A 20,315-nucleotide genomic window follows, 5' to 3' on the forward strand; every position below is an offset into this window, starting at 1 on the left:
ATCTATCTATCTATCTATCTATCTATCTATCTATCTATCTATCTATCTATCTATCATTATTATTATTTTCATGTGCTACCAATGGCTAATCTGAGGGTTTGGAAGATGCTATATCACTCTATTCCCAGCACTATTCTGTTTTATTTTGAGATAGGGTCTTCCTCTGTAGTCTGGGCTGGCCTTGAAGGATTCCTAAGTGTCTTGGATTGCAGGTGTGTGCCTCTATGCTGTCCTGGAACTTGCTCTGTAGACCAGGCAGGCACAGAGACCCACCTGCCTCTGCCTCCTGAGCGCTTGGGATTAAAGGCGTGCCCCACCACTGCCCAGCAGGCTAGTTCTTAATAGAAAAGTATAGACTGGTGTCCGCTTGATTTCTCTTGGACCTGTGAACGAATGTCTGTTTACTCCACAAAAAGGCACCAACAACAGACCAGAGAAAGCCCTCGCTTGTTGGACCCATGAGTATTTAAGGGTTAGATTTAGGAGCGGGAGTGATTCAGGCAGCTAGCAGCAGCATCAAAAACCAAAACCAAAAAGAAAGAAACAAAGACAACCAATGGTAGGAACAAGAGAGTTGCCTCCCTGGAGTCCTGATGCTCCACTTGCAGGCGGGGGAACTGTAGAAGAGTGCTCCCCAGTTTCTGTTCCTGTTTATACAACCTGGGGGCCCTGCGCCCCCTGTAACTTTCAGAAACCCTGTAAGTGCCTGCTCCTCTCCTCCCTGAAGAGGGGACACTGCCCCACCATGGACAACAGGCGAGTCTTAACTGCATGAGGACTGGGTTTGAGATCCCCACTGCATCACCCGATGTCCAGCGGCTCCTTCAGGACAGATGTGAACGTACTAGAGTGGGGTCACTGTCCTGTGAATAGCTGACTGAGGGTCGTCTTGCGGGGAAAGGGAGTCCTGACCCGAGAGGCTTCCTTTTGACACCAGCAAGGCGAGACGCCAGGAACCCAGAAGGACTGGGCCTCCTCCATAAGTCATCCGCTCTCCAGGACTCAGTCCCTGCTGGCCGCCCGGCTGGCAGGATGGCCCACTATATATAGCTTTTATTTGACTGATGGCACTGTCTCGAAAGCTTACTCTCTCCTGCTAACCTAGGCCTAGAATGTTTTCAGCCTGTGAGGCTTACTGCTGAATAAGCTCACCCTTTCTTTTTCTGAGCTCTGGCTGACTGGTTCAGCTCAGCTGTTCTGGCTCAAACTCCTCTCTAAGATGACTGATTCTATCTGGCTTCCCTCTCAGCCTCTGAATTGCCCTGTTTGGCCTCATACTAACTAGCAATCTGTTTTAATCTTTTGGCTTCTCAGATTTTCACCTGTATCTAGCTTGTTTTGTCTTCAGCCTTTCTCTATAAAACTCTGTAAAAACTGCCTCCGAATTCCATGAACTGGACTGCCACGAACTCAAATCCACTGCACTGCCTCCCAACTCACTGACTCAACCAAACTTACTAGAACTCAGAGATCCGCCTGCCTCTGTCTCCGGAGGGCTGGGATTAAAGTCATGCACCACCATGCCTGGACCTAAGCTTTTCTTTACATGACACTTGCTCTGTACCATGCTGACCTTGAACTCAGAAATCTGCTTGCCTCTGCCTCCTGGGATTAAAGGTGTGCCTATATCCCAGCCAGATCACAGAGATTAAGAAGGTCTTTGGATGTGATCTCTTGCCCAGAGCAGCTAAGTGTTTGAACCTGGCACACTTTTCCTCTTCTCTCTTAATCGACCAAATGCTTGTATGGCCGTGGTTGAAAGAATAAAACTTACAGCTCTCCTTGGTGTTGTGGAGACGTCCGCAGTGGCCTGCATGTGTCCATAGAGATGTGATAGTGACCCCCACGGCTCTGGATCCTCTGCTGTTTGGCAGTTGGCCCACCCACAGGCATGGCAATAATGCCTGGGTGATAGGTGCTGAGTCCATCACTGCCAGCTGAGTGCCCATTAGCCAGCTGCCTGCTTGTCAGGCTCATTGCTGCCAATAGTTTAATAGCTAATGAGAAGTATTTTCCTATTTAGGAAGTTACTGTTTGAGCAGGAACAATTTGGTTTTTTTACTAGTAAGGAAACGAGTGATTACTAATCAGTGAGTAAGCAGTTCAAGCTATAGACTGCACAAGTGAGAAGGGTGGGGAGTAATTTTTTCTTTAATTTATTTTTTATACATATGGGTATATTGCCTGCGTACAGGGTCAATGTTAGACAGAGTCCGGGTCAGAGTTAGGGTTAGCCAGAGTTTCAGGGTTAGGGTTGGACAGGGTTAGGGTCAGGGTTCAGCGTACCACTTTTGTGCTCCTTTCTTTCAGGAGCCAAAAGGAGTTAGGCCTCTTATAATTTGAGTGGACAGTGGTTCTGTGCCACTGTTCGGATGTTCAGAACGGAACCAGGCCCTCTGGAAGAGCAACCAGTGCTCTTAACCTCTGAGCCATCTCCTAATGCTTGGTTGCGCTGGGCCAGCCAGCTTTCAACCCTGGTTTTCTCGCTCTGTTGATGTGCACCCCACGCATGGGTGCTGTTGTCCTGGTTTTTCCTGGGGAGAAGGATCTTCTGAGAGAGATGGAAAGAGTTGTTGCTGGGAATAGATGCTCCGGGGGCATCTCACCTGGAAGCACGGGAGAGGACCCATGGCGCTTACCTCCTTTCCTCTAGTCTTGCTGCCATGGTTGGGGAGTGGCCAGCCATCAGGTAGGAGGCAGAAGGGACGTTACAAATGCATTAATTGCTACCTGTCTGAGCGTGGCTGCTTCGTGGAACCGAGAAGCCACATGATGGACGCGGAAAAGGCAAGGCGCACTGTTTGGTACATGCTGTCGATTCAAAGAAGCCTTGACCCTAGTCCCTAAGGCCCAGGTGTGGAATGCTTGACATTGTTACACCAGGTCCAGAGCACACAAAATCACAAAGTGCATAGGTGGTTCACAGGGACCCGGGTGAAGGGGGGTTAATGGGGCTGTTAGGGATTGTACTGGCTGGTGTGAAGTCAACTTGACACAGCTGAAGTCACTCAAGAAGAGTAAACCTCAACTGAAATTCCTGTCACATTGATTGGCAAGCCTCTAGGGCATTTTCTTAATGAGTGATTGTTGGGGGAGGGTCCAGCCCATTGTGGGTGGGTGGAGCCATCCCTGGGCAGGTTGTCCTGGGTCTATAAGAAAGCAGGCTGAGCAAGCCATGAGGAGCAAGCCAGTAAGCAGCACTCCTCCATGGCCTCTGCATCAGCTCCTGCCTGCAGGTTCCTGCCCTGTTTGCATTCCTGTCCCAACTTAGATGATGAACAGTGGTGTGGAAGTGTAAGCCAAATAAACCCTTTTCTCCCCAAGTTGTTTTGGTCATGGTGCTTAGTCTCTGCAGTAGAAACTCCAATGACAGTGAAGACTAAAGGGTGTGTGTGTGTGTGTGTGTGTGTGTGTGTGTGTGTGAGTGTGTGATGAAAATGTTCTGGAGTTGCATGTGCTGTTGTCTGGGTAACTTCAAACATGGTAAAAACCACTGAATGTCTGTGCACTAAATAAAAGCGAACAGACTGTGCACGGTAGCTGCTGACGTGGGTGTTGTATTAGTTACTTCTCGTTAAAATGCACTTTTGAATCAGCAAGTTGGCTCAGTGGGTAAAGGCAGGACAAGTCCATGGACCTGAGCTCGATCCCTGGGACTCACGCAATGGTTGAAGGACCCTCGGGTCTCTGATTTCAAGGCTAGCATTATCTACAGAGTGAGTTCCAGGCCAGCCAGGGCTACACAGAGAAACCCTGTTTCAGATGGGGAAAAGAAAAAAAAATTGGGTGGGCTTGGATGCTGCTTAATTGGTAGAATGCTTACCTAGCACAGGTGAAATGTCTGGACTTCAGCCTCACCGCTGAACTTAAAAACTGGGTGAGGTCAGGGGTCAGAGCCAGGTGGAGACTGGAGGCCCAAGAAACTATGATTTGTGTTGTTTTGTTTGTTTTCTTGAGACAGAGTTTCTCTGTGTAGCCTTGCTGTTCTGGAACTTCCTCTGTAGACCAGGCTGGCCTTGAACTCAAGAGATCCACCTGCCTCTCTGTGCCTCCTGAGTGCTGAAATCTACCAACTGGTTTTTTTTTTTTTTTTTTTTTGTTTTTTTAATAAAATAAAGGAAAAAATTTAAAGCAACAAGGACAGAATAATCCGTTTCTTAAACCTGCTGTGTTGGCTCCACAGGACACACCTGGGGTTGGAGTTTGTCCTGCACATTGTTTTCTACAGGTTTCCCGGCTCATCGAGGGGCTGGCTTGACTCTGCTAGGTCACTGTGGGTCATTTACTAGCCCTCCCGAGTACTGGGAACAGCCCCTCCCTGCTCTGTCAGACCTCTTGACAGCTGAAAGCACCCAGGTTCTGGGCGGGGCACTGTGTCCCAGACTTCGCCAGTGTGAGGTTTTCCGTTCAAGTCATCCACCGAAGCCATTTTTATCTTTTCCAGATGATGGAGGCCATAAAAGGGACGATGACGGAAATCTATAACGACCTTTCCAAGAACACCACTGGAAGCACAATAGCGGAGGTTAGCAGCCACTGGGCGCCCCCCCCCCCCAGAAGTTCAGGGCTGGAGCCAGGGCTGTGGGGAGCGGGCTCAGTGCACCTGGCCTGTCCCGGCCATGAGTGTGGGACAGGTTGGCCCTGCCTCCTGCCCGTATCCTGTTAGGTCACAGTGCGACTGGACACCTTCGGTTCATTTGTGATCAGTGCTGTAGTCCTCTCCATTCCCTTGTCTAGGAATTGTGTGCCAGAGGCACCATGGGCCTATGGGTAAAGACACAGTGGTTTACCTACAAAACATCTGTTTACTTACAAAACACACACACACTCTCTCTCCTCCCTGCACTTTCTTCCGAGGCCACTCAGTGACCATCTGCTGGTGTCTGTGTGGACAGTGTGGCGCTGGCAGTGGGCAGGTTATCAGACAACACACAGGAGCGGGATTTCCTGAGGCCACCAGAGATGGCTAGGAATGAATCCTAAGCCGAAACCTACCTTTGACAAAGGCAGGATTTTCTTAAGACGGCAATAGAGAGGACAGTGTGACTGTAAAGGCTTAGGCAAGGCCCTGAAGAACTCAGCTGTGAAGACAGCAAGCACGTATGTGCCTGTGTGTTTTTATAAATGTGAGCCTCTGTGATTACACCGACTGTGTCAATCGACAAACAGAAATCTCTCTGTCCCCCATGAAGGTTTTGTTTGTTTGTTTGTTTGTTTTTTGTTTTTTGTGGGTTTTTTTTTTTTTTTTTTTTTTTTGAGGATTGGGAGCAAGAAGCTAGGAAGTCACTACCCATCTTTGGCAGACTCTGGACTCCCCGAGCTCACGTGATGGCAGCTGGGCTAGAAGGCGTGCACTTGCCTCTGCCTCTTGGGAGCTGGGCTAGAAGGCATGCGATAGCTGTCCTCAGCCCCTTTTGTTCGGTTTGAGCTTTTTGGGTATGGTTGGCATTCTGTCCCGGGTGTCTCAGCTGAAACCTTGGATTGGTGGCCGCGCCCCTCCCCCGGCCCCCAGCCCTGCCATAACTCCTTTGCTTTGACATACACCTGTTCATCCAGCTGCTGCAGCTTGTGACAGAGGTGACGCTTATCTCGGGGGCAGCCTGGGTAGGTTGGAGGGTGCTGAGCAGCTACTGGTTGTCTATACCCTGAGTCACAGTGACACATGGTTGTGACAACCCAGAATGACACTAGGCACCCTCACTGCCATGGGTGGGCAGATGGCTCTGCTAGAGAGCCAGGCTGCTGGGAGTTTCGGCTTATTTTTTTTTTCCTTCCAAATGAGTGGTGGAAAATGTATCCCTCCCCCAAGATCCTTTTGGTCTTTAGAGATGTGATATTTGGAATGTCAAGAGTGACACATGGGACACTGGGAGTGTGTGTGTGTGTGTGTGTGTGTGTGTGTGTGTGTGTGTGTGTTGGGGGTGGGTTATAAGTGGGATGGAATGAGTCATTCTCTACTTCTGTCTGTCCCTAGCATCAAATTCAGGTCATCAGGCCTGGTAACCTCACCAGCCATCTCAGTAGCTGTGTGTTTTAAGAATCAAAATGCTAATGTTGTGTCCCTGTGCGAGCCTGTATGAGTGTGACATCCTCCCCCACCAATCCTGAGCTATGGGGTGGTGGGCTTGGGCAGAGCCCCGGGGCCCACGGGGGAGCAGTTGCCGTGGCGGCCTCTCAGGCTCCTCTGTGTCGTCCCTGCAGATTCGAAGGCTGAGGATCGAGATTGAGAAGCTGCAGTGGCTCCACCAGCAGGAGCTCGCGGAGATGAAGCACAACCTTGGTGAGGCCCCGGGGTGGGGCAAGCCTCTGGCTTCTCTGAGGCTGGGCCTGGGTGTGAGCGGGTCACAGGGAGCCCTGTCCTCAAGGGAACTCCTGCCTGGAGAAGCTGGGCTCGGGTGCAGACCCCATTTTCCCTCTCAAGATAAGAGTGTTCTCTTCCCTGCCACCTTCCTGTGGGCTCTGGGGATTTGAACTTGGGATATAGGGCTTAGCCACAAGTACTTTTCCCAGCTGAGCTATGTTGGTCCCTTTGCTAGTCTTTCTAGTTCAGGAAGAGCTTGAGAGGAATTGAGGAACCATTTACTTCCAATGTAAGGTTCACTTGTAAATGTGTGTTTGGCCTGGGCCTGGGATTTTCTAGGAGTGAGTGAGTGAGGCTTGATAGTTTCTGTTACTGTAACAGCTAAGCACAGAGTCCCGATGTGGGGTTTCATTCAGTGTTTCAAGACAGGACTGTAAGAAAGTTGTGTCTGAATGCCTTTATTATCTGCGTGCCTCCGTTTCCTCCTATGTGAAACAGGATGGTAGAGCTTTACCTTTGAGACTATGACAAAGGCTTATGTGATAAGTAGAAAGTGCTTGGGACCATATCTGCACAGTGGATGCTGTGTGCATATTTGATTGACAAGGAAAAACAATCGAGTGAATGAGTATCATTTGGAACTGTTTGAATGGTTTGTGGAATTCTTACAACTTGGGGTTACTTGACATCACTGGGGCCTCCTGTCCCCTACGTCCTGGGCACGTCACTGACAGCATGACAGGCTATCAGACTTGGTGGTGAACTTCCCAGCGGGGTTAGTGGCCCCGTGTCACCGAGCTAGTGGGGCCTGTTGCCAAGTCAAGGCTTAGGTCGGGTCTGTGTGACCCCAGGGCTGGGCTGCTCAGCCTGCTGGGCTGCAGGGTGGAGAATGCAGCTAGTACCCTCCTCCCCAACCAGAGCTGACCATGGCTGAGATGCGGCAGAGCTTGGAGCAGGAGCGGGACCGGCTCATCGCCGAGGTGAAGAAGCAGCTGGAGCTGGAGAAACAGCAGGCGGTGGACGAGACCAAGAAGAAACAGTGGTGTGCCAACTGCAAGAAGGAGGCCATCTTCTACTGCTGCTGGAACACCAGTTACTGCGACTACCCCTGTCAGCAGGCCCACTGGCCTGAGCACATGAAGTCCTGTACCCAGTCAGGTAACGTCGGGGCTCCTGGCTGAGCCACCAGGGGACGCTTGCCCAGGCTCATTGTCCTGATCCACAAGAGATACTGATAATGGAGTTAAATCTCAAACCCTGGCAGTGTCTGAGGCCTCCCAACCGCCAGATTTGTGGAGGTTCTGACCGGGTGATCTGGTCCCGAATGTGAGTGGTTCTGACACCGGGAATCTCTGTTCTTTGCTCTGATAATGATCCACCACCTCAAATAGGGTCCCGCCCCAGTTCTTAGGTTAAGGAAGGGGTGTTTGTTGGCTGACAACTAACTGCTTTGTTATTGAGACTGCCATGATAGCCATTGTTTCTCTCGCTCTGTCTCTCACTGACCCAAAGGGCCTGGAGTCTTGTCAGCAGGAAATGACACCTGTTACCCATTTCAGTGACTTTTAAGTTGTGTAGTTAGGGTTTATGGTAATGTGGCTCTGGGGTAGCCATGCCACTCCTGGTAATGCTCACTGGGGAGAGGCCTCTGTGTGGTTACTTCTGTGATACAGTTAGTCTCTGACACACAGCTCAGCCTTCTTTGTGTCTCTAGCCCCTCCTTGCTTTTCTATCTCACCTGGAAGCTCTGTGCCCCTCAAGGATGCTAGTCTCCTTCACTCTGCCTCAGCTGAGCTGAGGTGGATCAAAGCCTAGCAGAAAGCCAGAGGGAAGTTCCTTCAGTAATCATGTCTTGGCTCCTCTCAAGTTTTCTTTACTCAGAGAACACCTTCTCCTCTGCAAAATGGTTTAAAGCTTGAGTTCCTAATATTAAAAGGTCTATTTTCAAATAGAGTTTGGAGCTCTGGCTTTTGGAAACTGTGGCCCTTGCCAGATCTCTAGGTAGGGTTGGGAGGGAAAGAGCCTGATGACGGGTCAGTTTGGGACTGAGCTGTGGGGGCCTCGAGGTGTGGCCTGAAACCATCACACCTGGCTTTAAACATCCTCATGACTTCTCTCATTCTCATTGGTCCCCAGCTACTGCCCCTCAGCAGGAAGCGGATACCGAGGCAAGCACAGAAACAGGAAATAAGTCATCCCAGGGCAACTCCTCCAATGCACAGTCGGCACCTTCAGAAACGGCCAGCGCCTCCAAAGAGAAGGAGCCGCCAGCAGAGAAGAGCAAGGACAGTAGCTCGGTGAGGGTGGCCACACCCCTGCCCCGACAACCAAGGACCCTTTCTGTACCTGCCACCCCTGGTGGTCCCATGCTGTCTGGGGTTAACTGGCTGGGGAATGGCTCTTTCTCGCCAGTGTGCCCCACAGGCAAGCGTGTGGAGATGGGTGGTGTGGAGATGGGACCTTCAGCTGCTCTGTAGGGTCTCTCAGAGTTCAGAAGGGTCCTCCCGCAGAGGTGAAACAAAATCTGTCCTGCTGAGCCTGGAAGCCACCAGCCACAAACCACTATTGAGGACTGGAAGTGTGGCTGATGTGACTGAAGGTCTGCTTGTTTCAAGAGAGTTACGTGGCCACATGTGTCAGTGCTGTGACATTGGACCACAGTTCACAGCTGCTTGTTTCCTGTGGGCTCTGTGGTAACAGTTGAATACATGGGCCATTTTAAGGGTTGTGTTGATCATTGCTTATGCTTTTAGCTGTGTATTACAAGAGAAGCAGTCATTAGATGGTCGGTAAAAACTGTATTGACTTCATAGTGTCGCCTAGTAAGAGGCTAATGTGAAATTAGAAACAAACTGGTAGCATTTTTGAGTGATATGCTTCTTTGCACAGCAAGGTACTGGGCAGGTCTGTGAGCGAGGCTCAGGAAGAGTTGAGCGTTCTAGGAGCGGAGGCAGTAGAGATAAAATGAGGGATCACTCGAATGCTTTGTCTGGCCTTTTGAATCTGGCAGGCAGAGCACAAGGTGTGTGGCCATCCATCTGCCCTGGCTCTTGTCTGATCACCAGGTAGAGGCCTCTAAGGTGTCTTGGGTGGGGGGAGTGGTGAGCCCCACCACGGTTCCCTGGGGTTCTATGGTCCCATCTTCTCATTTGTTTGTATTTCCAGACCCTGGACCTTTCTGGCTCCAGAGAGACGCCCTCCTCCATTCTCTTAGGTTCCAGCCAAGGCTCTGGTATGTGGCCCCTAGTGGGCAGATGGTGTTTATTATTTCATTTGTTGGGGGCAGTAAAAGGTCTGGGATTTTGGGAGGGGTACCTTCAATGGACTCGGGTGGAAGTGTGGCTAGGAGTGTCGTCATCCCGGGGCCTCCTTGCACTGGTCACCTGTGTGTGGTGTGTTTGCTGAGATCACCCTTCACTGGGGACACAGGGTATTCCCCTCAGGCCATATCTGATTCATGGAGACACTTAAAGCCTTTAGTGATGAAGATGGTGATGGGTAGAACCTCAGTGGTGAGCCTTCCCTGGGACCCCCTGCCAGCTGTTGTGGAGTTTGAGCCATCCTCCCTTCCTGGAAGCCTTGGGTGTCTTTTCCTACATTCTTCTGAACTTGTCCCCAGAGATCAGAGCCATGACTTCCTTCTCAAACGACAGTTGTGGCCAGTTTGAGGTTCATTCCTGTTGTCTGGGCTCCAGAATCTTTCTGTCCATTGATTAGCAAAAGTAAATGCTTTACTCTCGCACAGTGAGCAAATAGAGGAATGCTGCTCGGGACGGTGGTCTGAAGGAGTGGAGGGAGCTGACCGTAGGGAGGGTACAAACTCACAAACTTTGGATGTGATGGTTGAAGACCGCTGGTGGAGAAAACTGCCTCCTCCCCCAAGGTCCCCATCCGTTCCAGCCGGTGGCTGAGCTCAGGTGCTCTGTCATTCCATGTCAGCAGGGTAGATTGTTTTCAGTTCTGGTCTTTGATCTCATGATCCCCCTGCCCCAGCCTTAGTGCTGGTGTCATGGGCCTCTGTGCCACCTTTTCTGGATTGAATTCTGCTTTTCACAAAGATGGACTGGGTTCTAGCAGTTTGGTGCCCTTAGCATGGAACACTACTTTTTAATTATGTTTGAAAAGATACTTTAATGGATCTTCTGTTTGTTTGTTTTTTTAATGATGATAAAAAAATAAAAACAGGCATGGTGGCGCACGCCTTTAATCCCAGCACTCGGATCAGAGGCAGGTGGATCTCTGTGAGTTCTAGGCCAGCCTGGTCCGCTGAATGAGACTCTGTTTTGCATTATAAACAACCAAGGAAACCATGAACTGAGTAAGACGAAGAGGATTGTGGGGATGTCTTAATTCCAGGAGTGGAGCTAGCAATACCCACGTTAGAAAATGATCACTGGGACTCCAGGGCACCGTGGAGGAGTTAGAGCTGAGAAGCGGCAGGCATTTGGGAAGGACCTTGAAGCCAAAGCAGGCCTGCGCCTGTGCAAGTCACAGACTGAACAGAGCCAATTGCATGGCTGGCCACACGCCAGCACACCCTGGCTGCTGTGCTGCTTGGGCCTGTGGGTTCCCCCTGCTGCCCCCTGACCTAGAGAAGCTTGGGCCAGTGGGCGTGGGAAGAATGGCTCTGAATGGATTGGTTACCCTTAGGGTCCATGGAGGAGGTGGCTGGGTGTTGGGGAGGGAGTTTCGAGAAAAGCTCCAGGAAGTGCTGCCCGCTGCTGTTTCCGTCTGTTCCTGGCCCCTCTGAGGAAGCAGCTGCTTTCAGCTCAGCACTCCCATTTCCTAGCTAATGAAGCCAGAGCTTCCGCAGTGTTTCTCTCTCCCCTTTCCTCCCTCCTCCCCTGTGCTAGGTTCAGTGGGTAGCATCTGAACCTTGGTTTGTCCAATCCCAATGCTCTTTTCTATATCCCCCTTCCCCTTCAGCTGTGTCTCCCTGCCCTACCCTTCCATCTGAAGCTCCCATAGAGGAACCCAGTCTCCCAGGCTCCTGCTTGCAGGCTTTGTATCACTGGCAAAAGCCCAGCATTCCGCATTTTCCTCAGCTGCACTTGAGCGTGCGAGCTCAGCAGGGGAACATCACCCAGGGGAGCAAACTCCTCCCGTGACACGTACAAGTCTTGATCACCCTGGGCATGGTTTCTCACCTGCTTGCTCACCCGAAGGCCCCAGCATGAGCCTCTTGATTCCCAACTCCATATCAGCAGCCTTCCAGCTTCCCTGTTCCGTGTGGGACCACCTGCCTGGCCCTCCCTGCCTGAGCGTCAGGTGTGGGCCCTGTCCTAAGCAGAGCCAGGCCGACCTCCTGCACCTGACCCACCTCTCTGTTTCTTTCCTTGGCTTCTAAGCTGCCCCCCTCTCACACTTTTCCTGGGGAGCAGTGATAGATTTACCTGTATCTCCACTGTTCCTTCCCCTACGCCACACCCCACATCTCTGACAGAAAGTTCCACAGTAAGAGCCACGGTTTGGTCTTTGTGTTCATCCTGGAAATGTATGCCACACCCTCAAGCTCACATGACTAAGGGAGAGGAGTTTTTTGAAACAGGGTTTCTCTGTGTAGCCTTGACTATCCTACACTGGCTCTGTACACCAGGCTGGCCTCGAACTCAAAGATCAGCCTGCTTTTTGCCTCCCGAGTGTGGGAGTACAGGTGTGAGCCACCATGCCTGGCTGCTGCTGTGTTTTGTCTGTGTTTTGACACGTTCTGTCAGACAAAGCCCAGATGGGTGGAGATTTCAGAATGGGCCTTGTCTTGAAACTGGGCTCAAGAACGGGGCAGGGGTGTTAGAGCTTTGAGGGTGCAGACGTCACCGCCTGAATCCTGCACTCAGTGAAAAGCCGGCGAGGCAGCGTGTGCCTGCAGTCCCGGTACTGTGACCCGGAGAGCTCTAAGACTCACTGGCCAGACATGAGGTTCAGTGAGAGACCCAGACTAAAAAGGGGGGATCATGGGGGAAGACACTCATCCTTGACCTCTGACCTCCACACACTCATGCTTACATGTACAATGCCCTCCCAGTCCCCCAGTAGGCTGGGTGGACCTCTTCATTTGTCCTCTGTACTGGATGGCTTTCTGTGGGTTATTGAGAATTAAACTCGGGGCCTCGTGCATTCTGGGCAAGGGCTCAGTGGAGCCGTGTTTCCAGCAGCAGTGTGTCTTCTGAGGGACAAGCAAAGAGGCTAGGCTAGAGCCAGCAGGGTCTCCTCTGTCTGGCTCCACCGCCGTGCTGGCCCTCTGGGGGACGTCTGCGGACCTGCTTTCTGACCCATCTTCCGAATTTATCAGTGGGCTTCCCCTCCCTGACCCTGAGGTCCTGGCTTTCTGTAGTCAGGCCACGCTTGGCTATGTGAGCTCACCTCTTCCAAGCCTATCAAGAGAGTCAGTCTCTTTTCTTGGCAGCTTGCCTTCTCTTTCCTCTGTCACTCTGTCACATCCATGCTGTCCCACTTGTGGCCCGTTGGCATCAGGACTGAGAACATGTGCAAGCGATGTCTCTTCTTGCCTCCTCTCTCTCCGAAGAGTTATAATGCCATGGTCCTATTTGCTCTCTCACCGTCTAAGCATGCTTCCTTCCCTTCTTTCTCTTAATTCCATTTTTTTTTTCCTATTAAACTCTTCTGGATATTCATTAGCAAACACATTGTTCCACTTCAGATTTTTAGAATTTTTTTTTTAAGGTTCTTTTGCCATGTAGCCCAGGCTGGCTTCAAAGTCCCACCATCCCTTTGCCTTGGTGTCCTGAGGGATGGGGGTGACAGGTGAAAGGCACACTTGGCTTTTCTAGGGATTTTTATTATTTTTTATTATTTGGCTCTTTGGTTTGTGGATGCCCCTTTAGTGTGGCCAAGGTTTAGTTAGCTGGTCCTCCCAGTGGCCATCCTCTGTCTTCCTCAGTGTGGCACCTTTGCCGGCCTTCCTGTTCCTCACAGATAATCCATCTACTTTGTGCTCTGCTGCGTGGTGCCTGCCGCCCTAGTGCGCCTCAGTCCAGCCTCAGTTTCCCTGCTTAGAATCAGGCTAACGGTTCGGAACATTTTGCTTTCAAAATCCTGAGAATTTGTGGCTTGCAAAGGACGGGGTCGCTTTTATGTCCCTGTATGTCCAGTCTGCTTTCCCCACTGTGGTGTGGTCCGGTGTCCAGCCACCTTGTTTGTGGCTTACACACATTGTTTTGAAAAGCCCCGGCATGTAAGCACATCCAGTTGAGTGGCGTACATGAAGGAGTAGCTAGCCCACCGGTGACCGTGGGTGTCGGCCCCTGGGGTTGTGTGGAATTTGTGACAGACTCTAAGGCTGCCTGTGCTCTCTTCAGTTAGCAAGAGGTGTGACAAGCAACCTGCCTATGCCCCAACCACCACAGACCACCAGCCGCACCCCAACTACCCAGCCCAGAAGTGTAAGTATGACCCTGTCTCAGGGGAGCTGCCAGGGAGTCACTCCTGGCATGCACAAGCCTCGTCCTGTGTGTCTGTGTGTGTCTGTGTGGGCAGAGTGTTGCTCCGCTTTGCTGTCAGTCTTCTTGTCTCTTCCTCCCGATGCTGCCTTTGCCAACTGCTATAGGACAGCGTAGGTTTGGCTTTTCAGAGCCTTTGTTTGTTGTCTTAGCCGGATATTGAGTCTCCCCTGCCATGACCGGCCACATTAACCCTCATCCTGGGCCCAGTGCACTTGAGGCTCGGGCCTACAGACCCTGGGATCTTGAGTTCTGTTTCTTTAGTGTCCCCACTGCCCTTGGTGCTCCCCAGAGCCGGAAGGATGTAGTGATGTGTGACTAGCCATGTCATCCCCGGAAAGGCCTTCTGGAGGTTATAGTGTCACCGCCAGGAATAGGAGCTCACACAGATGACCGTTTGGAACCCTGGTTGTCCTTCCTGTTAGAACACTGTCCCTTCCTGGCTGAATTTAAAAGCCACTGGGGCATTCTTGGCACATTTTGTGACAGGCGGTAAGCAGAGCAGTCTGGTAGAAACAGCAGCAGCCCTTCCTCACTGCCCCCGTTCCGCCTGTCAGCTCGATCCCCTGTAGTTCAGGAGAGCTAGAGAATCTGGGAGCTTACTACATGGTCTAAGCGGCAAAGGGACATTAGTGGCCTGCCGTTAAGGCTGTCATCGTGCCACCATCGGTGCCCACAGTTTGGGGCTATCGTGCTCTTCTGAGGCAGCGTCTGTGGCTCTTCTTTTAGCATCCTCTTTGCTTCCTCAGCCACTGCTTGGTGCCTTTGTGTTCTCAGAGCCATCCCAGGTGTCAGTTGGGATCTGACTCCATCATTGACCTCCAACATGGTCTTCCCTGGGAGTCCATGGGGTCTGTGTCCAGGTGGGCTTAGCCATCTCCTCTGGTCCTCTGTTCTTCTCTCTTACTAATTGGTATGTGAGTCTTATGAATTAATTGAGAGTTCTATTAACATAAGGTGACCACATCCATATTCTGAGGGTCCTTTTTTTAAGAGCCAAGGTCAGAGGCAAAATGCATGGACCCCCGTGATAAGGGTTCCTCATCACTCACTAACCTTCTCTGCAAGTGAGACACCCTGCTGATCTTGCAGTCACTGTAGCTAAAGCCTAAGAGTGACCGGTCCTTCCTTTGTGCTCCGCACGCCCATGGCTGTGGGATTTTAGTGGTAGCTGTGGCCGGAACCGTTGGTGTTGGACAGCTTGGGGGGAGGGAGGAAGGCAGGGAAGGCGGCCCCAGGCCTGGAGATGGATTGAGGGGCTGTGGGCAGGGGAGTTGAGCTTTCTGCCTTTCCTCCACAGACCATTCCAGGAGCAGCAAGACGGGTTTGTGGAGCAGCAGCAGCAGCAGCAGTGAGGAGAAGCGAGGGTCGGCCCGCTCCGAGCACAGTGCAGGGACCAGCACGAAGAACCTCATGCCCAAAGAGTCTCGGGAGCCACGGCTAGACACCTTCTGGGACTAGGGGTGCACTGTGAGCCAGAATTCCTCCTTGTGGAGAAAACCAACCCAAACAAGAAGCAACAGAAACTGGAGAACCGCCACCTTCAGAGTTCCCATCACTCAGGCTCTGCCCGCGGGCTTGGCCGTAGGGCAGCGACTCGGCTCCCTCCCAGCTTCGGCCTTGGCTGGGACTGACTGCTCAACCTCGTGAGCCAAACACTTTAGGTATAAGTAGGTACACTCTGTGATGTCACTGACCTAGCCTACCTTCCTTTTTCATATCTATACTGACCTTAACTTATAAAAAAAAACAAAAAGAAAACAAGTTATATATAAAAAAAAATCTACAACAAAAAGAATGTTTTCATAATCTAGAGGGCCGGTTAGTTAGCCCTCTGGCTTTACTGTAGTGTCAGGGCTGGGCCCAGGGATTGCTGTTCTTACACAGGTCCTTGTCCTTGGGGACAAGGGGAGGGAGGGAGCCACCGTCGCTCTGCAGCACACCGTGACCAGGGCTCTCGGGCTGTGCTGCCCTGGACCCGCCACACCAAGCCATCGGCCCCTCACAGACCCTACAAGACGATGTTCTGAAACACAAGCCTCAAAGGACACAGAAGCACCTGTGAATGTGTTTGGTTCACAGAAGGTCCACGTGAACAACCCCCGTCCCATCGTGAGTGCGGACGGGATTCTCGTGGAGAGACCCCTTCTCTCTGCTGAGGTTTTATTTTTTATTTTTTATTTTCCATAAACACTCAACACAGTCTGCTTCACAGAAGCAAGGGACTCGAAAGGCCAGGTGCACGACGACGAGGGGGCATGTGAGCCCGGGGATGGAGCATGTATGTATTATTTATATGCTGGAGCTCTACGTCTTTATGTAAGCATGAAACACAGGCAGCGTGAGAGAAAGCCAGGACCCGTCATGCTGTCCGTTCACGCTACGTCTGCTGTAGTTCCATTTTTGTATGTTGTGTAAAACAAGCATCGATCGAAGCAAAAAGGTGATGTGTGTGTATATGAGAAGAATTAATTGTATATCATTCCAGTACATTCCGTTGTACATTTTTAGTCTGTTTACTTTCTCTTCATTGCTGATAAGAGAATGCAAGCTGTGCATTGGCCAGCTAGTTTACCCCCTGCTAGAGAAGAAAGAGGAAGAAATGCTAGAAGAAAACAGGAGAGAAAGAACATTTGTGAATTGCAGTTGTCAAAAAAACAAAAACAAAAAAAACCCACAAACAATCTAGCCTAGCTGGCCTTATTTGGGAAGCGTAACTGCTTTTAGCATATGGGAGTATTTTTTCACATTTTCTTTGTATAAAATTTGTATTAAACTTAAATATCTTTTTTGATGCTGGTGTTTCTTCGTGACTGAGCCACTGGTCCCCTCGCGGTTACAATCTTCTGGGTTCTTTCCCTTTGAACACCCCCAAGTTTTCCAGGTTCTCCACCTTCTAAAAATTTCAACTGTCTTGGCAAAATGGTTTGGTCAGGACAGTCTCGCGTGGGTCAGGGTGTGGTTGTGTCAGGTTTGTATGGCCAAACACAAGAGGAAGGTCACCCTGAAGGTGGCCTGGGAGCCACTTTCTTATGAGCCAGAGTAGCTGCAGTCTTCCTGAGGCCAAGGCACAGGCCTGAGCCCAGGCTCTTGAGCGCCAGCAGCCAGCACCACCCAGAAGCAATGGGGGCTCTAGGCCAGAAGGTCCATCTTAGAAGGCTGAGGTTTTCCATGGTTTTCTAGGTGGGAGCCACCCATATTTCTGGCCTGGGCCTCATGCCGTCATATGTGGTGCCTGTGCGTGCGCATATGCATGCATGTAGTTGGATATGCGTGGGTGTGTGTCCAGTTGGGTGTGAATTGTGAGGGGGAGGGGTACGCTGTTCCCTCCTGTGTCCCTAGGTATTAAAAAGGTGGGTAAGGGGCTACCCTCAGAATGCAGCTCCTAGGCTTTCCTCTCCCTCGTCCCTCACACCCCACCTCCCGTGCCTTCCACGGAGGAAAAGACTTGAGTTGACTTGCCTACTCATGGGTAGGAAAATGGTGGTGGCGGTGGTGAGGGGTTGGTTTTGTTTTTTAATGTGAGTCTTGTGGCTGGGCATATGGCTGAATTGGAAGGATGCTTGCACAAGGCCCTGAGTTTGATTTCATAAAACTTGGCATGGTAGCACACACCTGTAATCCCAGCCCTTGAGAGGTGGGGCAGGAGAATCATGACTGCAAAGCCACCCTCAGCTAGGTAATGAGTTAGAGAGCAGTCGGAACTACATGGGACCCTGTCTCAAATGGGTAAATAAATACATTCTGTGAACCCTGGTTTTCTATCACTTATTCAACTGCCAAGTGCAGTCACATGACCCCTGCCAGAAGATTTGACGGGGTACAGGCCCTGCCAGCCACCCTGCTGGCCAGGGTCCTCGAAGGCCCCTCAGTGCCCACGTCTACACAGTGCAGCCTTCCCTCTCCCTCTGTGTGCACAAATGGAACACTCGATACACTTTCTGCCCGCCTCTGTGCCACTTCGGCACTCCAGAATGCCTTCATTCCTTTTACTGGGGAAAGGTGCTCTGTTGTTTGGTCACTCATCACAGCCTGTATCCGTGTGCCGGGCACATCACTCCAAGCGTTCTGCTGCATGCTCTGATCTCTGGAGCCATAACCGCAGCCCAGTAGGTCAGCGTGGGCACGGCAGGTAGGCGGGGGACACTGCAGGTCCAGAAGCTCCAGGCTTCTTGGGACCTTGGGGTGGCCGGAGGGGTGTTTGCCGTGCTGGGGACACAGTTCAGAGCTACACCCCAGGCCCTGGGGTGAGTATTTCCAGATGCCAAATTCTGAGTTTGTGCATGAGATAAGGTCACAAAAGGGTCTGAGCCCACAAAAGTGGCCACGACCCTTGTTAATTCCCATTCGGAAGGAAAGGTAAGGGCACCGGTGCCAGAGCCTGGGTAGTGGATGCAATCCAGTGCCCTCGCCACCTGGTGGCCATGTGCAGAACTGTAGCCTGGGGGAGACCCCGGGGACAGAAAAATGTGGGTGGAAAGGAAACCTTTTTTTCCAGCGCTGCTGTTTGTTAAATCAAGCGTGGTACACAGGCATGACCAAGATGTGGTTGGTATCTATCTCCATAGAAACAGCATTCTTGCCAGGTGTGGTGGCGCACGCCTGTGATCCCAGCCCTGGGGTGGGGCCAGAGGCAGACGGAGGATCTCTGTGAGTTTGAGGACAGCCAAGGCTACACAGAGAAACCCTGTCTCAAAAAGAAGAGGGAGGAGGAGGAGAGAAAAGGAAAGAAAAGAAAGGAACGAGCGAGCAACGTAACCTCTCTGGAGACGACCAACGATCAAACACATAGGCCATGTCTGAGGCTTCTAGGTGGCTCCAATTGTTGGTTAGTGGGGCAGACTGAGGGGCGCGTGGCTGGGCCCAGTCGTTCTGGGGATCTGACATCTGACCCCAGGCCAGGAGGCAGGGCACTAACCTGGATATTTTTAAGGTATCTCTTCTATGAAACTTACTATATGCAGGTATGGCATGTCTGTTGTGTGTGTGCCTGCCCTAGTGTGCGTGGGGGGGGGGGGGGGGGTTCACAAGGCAACTTTGTGGAATTGGTTGTCCCCTCTCAGCATGCGGGCCCCAGGGACTGCACCCGAGCCATCAGCTTTGACAACAAGCATCTTTACCCAGTGAACCAGCCTGTTGGCCCCCCAGGCAACAATTCTTAACTTGGGGTGAGTGTTAGGCAACCTCGGTGACCTTCAAATGCCTGGGCACGCCCCCTCCATGACGTCAGCCCTCTGGGGTGGGTTTGGCCAGCCAGACTTTCCCGAGGTGCTCCAGGGGCGTCCCCGGTGAGCGATGGGGGACAGCCGCCGAGATGCTGGTAGGAGGAGCCTCCAGGTGGAAGGGAGGGGCCTCAAGGCAGGGCCGCGCGTCCCGGGAGGCAGGGGAAGGGGGCGGGCCAGCTGGGCGTGGACAGAAAGGGCAAGAGGACTGGGCTCTGCTCTAGTTGGGCGTGTCCCGCTGTTGGGGTGTCGGCGTCTGATGTGTCTGTCTCCCCCTAAGTTAGGCGTAAACTTAGGGCTGTCTGCCTTCCGAGCAAATGATCAGCCACAGGGCCATTTTGTTTTGTTTTTGAGGCAGGGCCTCACCGTGTAGCTCGAGCTGATCTAGGGCTCTCAACGTAGACCAGGCTGGCCTCCAGCTCACAGACATCTGCCTGCCTCGTCGGTCATGCCTGGTCCAAAAGGTTAGCTTTTAAGTAAATGTCCCAAGCTTTAGACACAGTAAAAGTCCCAAACTTTATATACAAAGTTTTTTGTTTTTTGTTTTTTTTTGGGGGGGGGGCAGGTAGAAAAATGGAATCTGTGTGTTCTGTGAACCAGGGCGCAGTGATGCGGCCCTCCCCTGAGACACCAGCATCTGGGGCCGAGGCAACCCAAACTACCTCAGCCCCGAGCCTACTGCTCACCTGACATAGCTGGGGTGGAGCTGCAGTTACAAACCCGCTTCAAACATTTATTAAGCACCTGCTGTATGCCAGTCACAGGGCTGAGCTGTAGGCCACTTCCACCCTGTGCTTGAGGCTGAGGTGTATCTTGGGCAAGGCCTGCTTTGGTCCCAAATGTGGGAAACTTCACATCTCAGGCCTCAGTTTCCTCAGCTCTAAAATGGGGTGATGCGAGACTCCATTTCCAAGAAGCGCGGATACATGAGGCGCAGTCCTTCATGATGGAAATCAATGTGGCAGCCTGGCGCGGTGGTGCAGGCCTGTGACTTCTCAAGCAGGAGACTGAGGCAGGAGGATTGCTTGAGCCCAGAGGTTCAAGTCAACCTAAGCAACACAGAGACTCTGAGGGCTCCTTTTGGATCGCAGCTTGAGAAGGGTGGTGGGGGACGGTGGCAGGAATGCGCAAGGCGGCTGTCACAGTGTATCCAGGAGGCAGAGAGCCCACAGGAATGAAGCTGGACTCCAAAGATCAAGGACCGTCTCTGGTGACGCACTTCCTTCCCTGAGGCCCCGCTTCCGAGGGGGCTTCCCCGAAAGCTGGGGCCACATGTACCATTGTTTTCCATCCTTACCCCTGAATCGGTGTCACAGCCCACCATCTGGGAAACAA

At 51.8% G+C, this 20,315-nt stretch overlaps 1 protein-coding gene across 18 annotated transcripts in view; it reads left to right on the top strand.

The window, feature by feature from the left end:
- Zmynd8 (zinc finger MYND-type containing 8) overlaps positions 1–16,552 on the top strand; it is a 94,616-nt gene extending 78,064 nt beyond the window's left edge. For 11 of the 18 annotated variants that reach the window (XM_055595887.1, XM_055595895.1, XM_055595899.1 and 8 more), the window contains 7 exons: positions 4,445–4,525; positions 6,202–6,280; positions 7,220–7,459; positions 8,438–8,598; positions 9,467–9,533; positions 13,618–13,701; positions 15,059–16,552. In XM_055595887.1, coding sequence (XP_055451862.1) covers positions 4,445–4,525; positions 6,202–6,280; positions 7,220–7,459; positions 8,438–8,598; positions 9,467–9,533; positions 13,618–13,701; positions 15,059–15,219 — 873 coding nt within the window. In that variant the 3' untranslated portion in view covers positions 15,220–16,552. Of the gene's footprint in view, positions 1–4,444; positions 4,526–6,201; positions 6,281–7,219; positions 7,460–8,437; positions 8,599–9,311; positions 9,367–9,466; positions 9,534–13,617; positions 13,702–15,058 lie in introns of those variants that run through there. The other 7 variants (XM_055595893.1, XM_055595901.1, XM_055595898.1 and 4 more) reach the window with 2 other exon arrangements.
- The last annotated feature ends 3,763 nt before the right edge of the window (positions 16,553–20,315 follow it).

This window comes from Psammomys obesus, unplaced genomic scaffold (genome assembly GCF_907164565.1).
Source record: "Psammomys obesus unplaced genomic scaffold, mPsaObe1.curated_primary_1811, whole genome shotgun sequence".
Classification (NCBI taxonomy): Eukaryota; Metazoa; Chordata; class Mammalia; order Rodentia; family Muridae; genus Psammomys; species Psammomys obesus.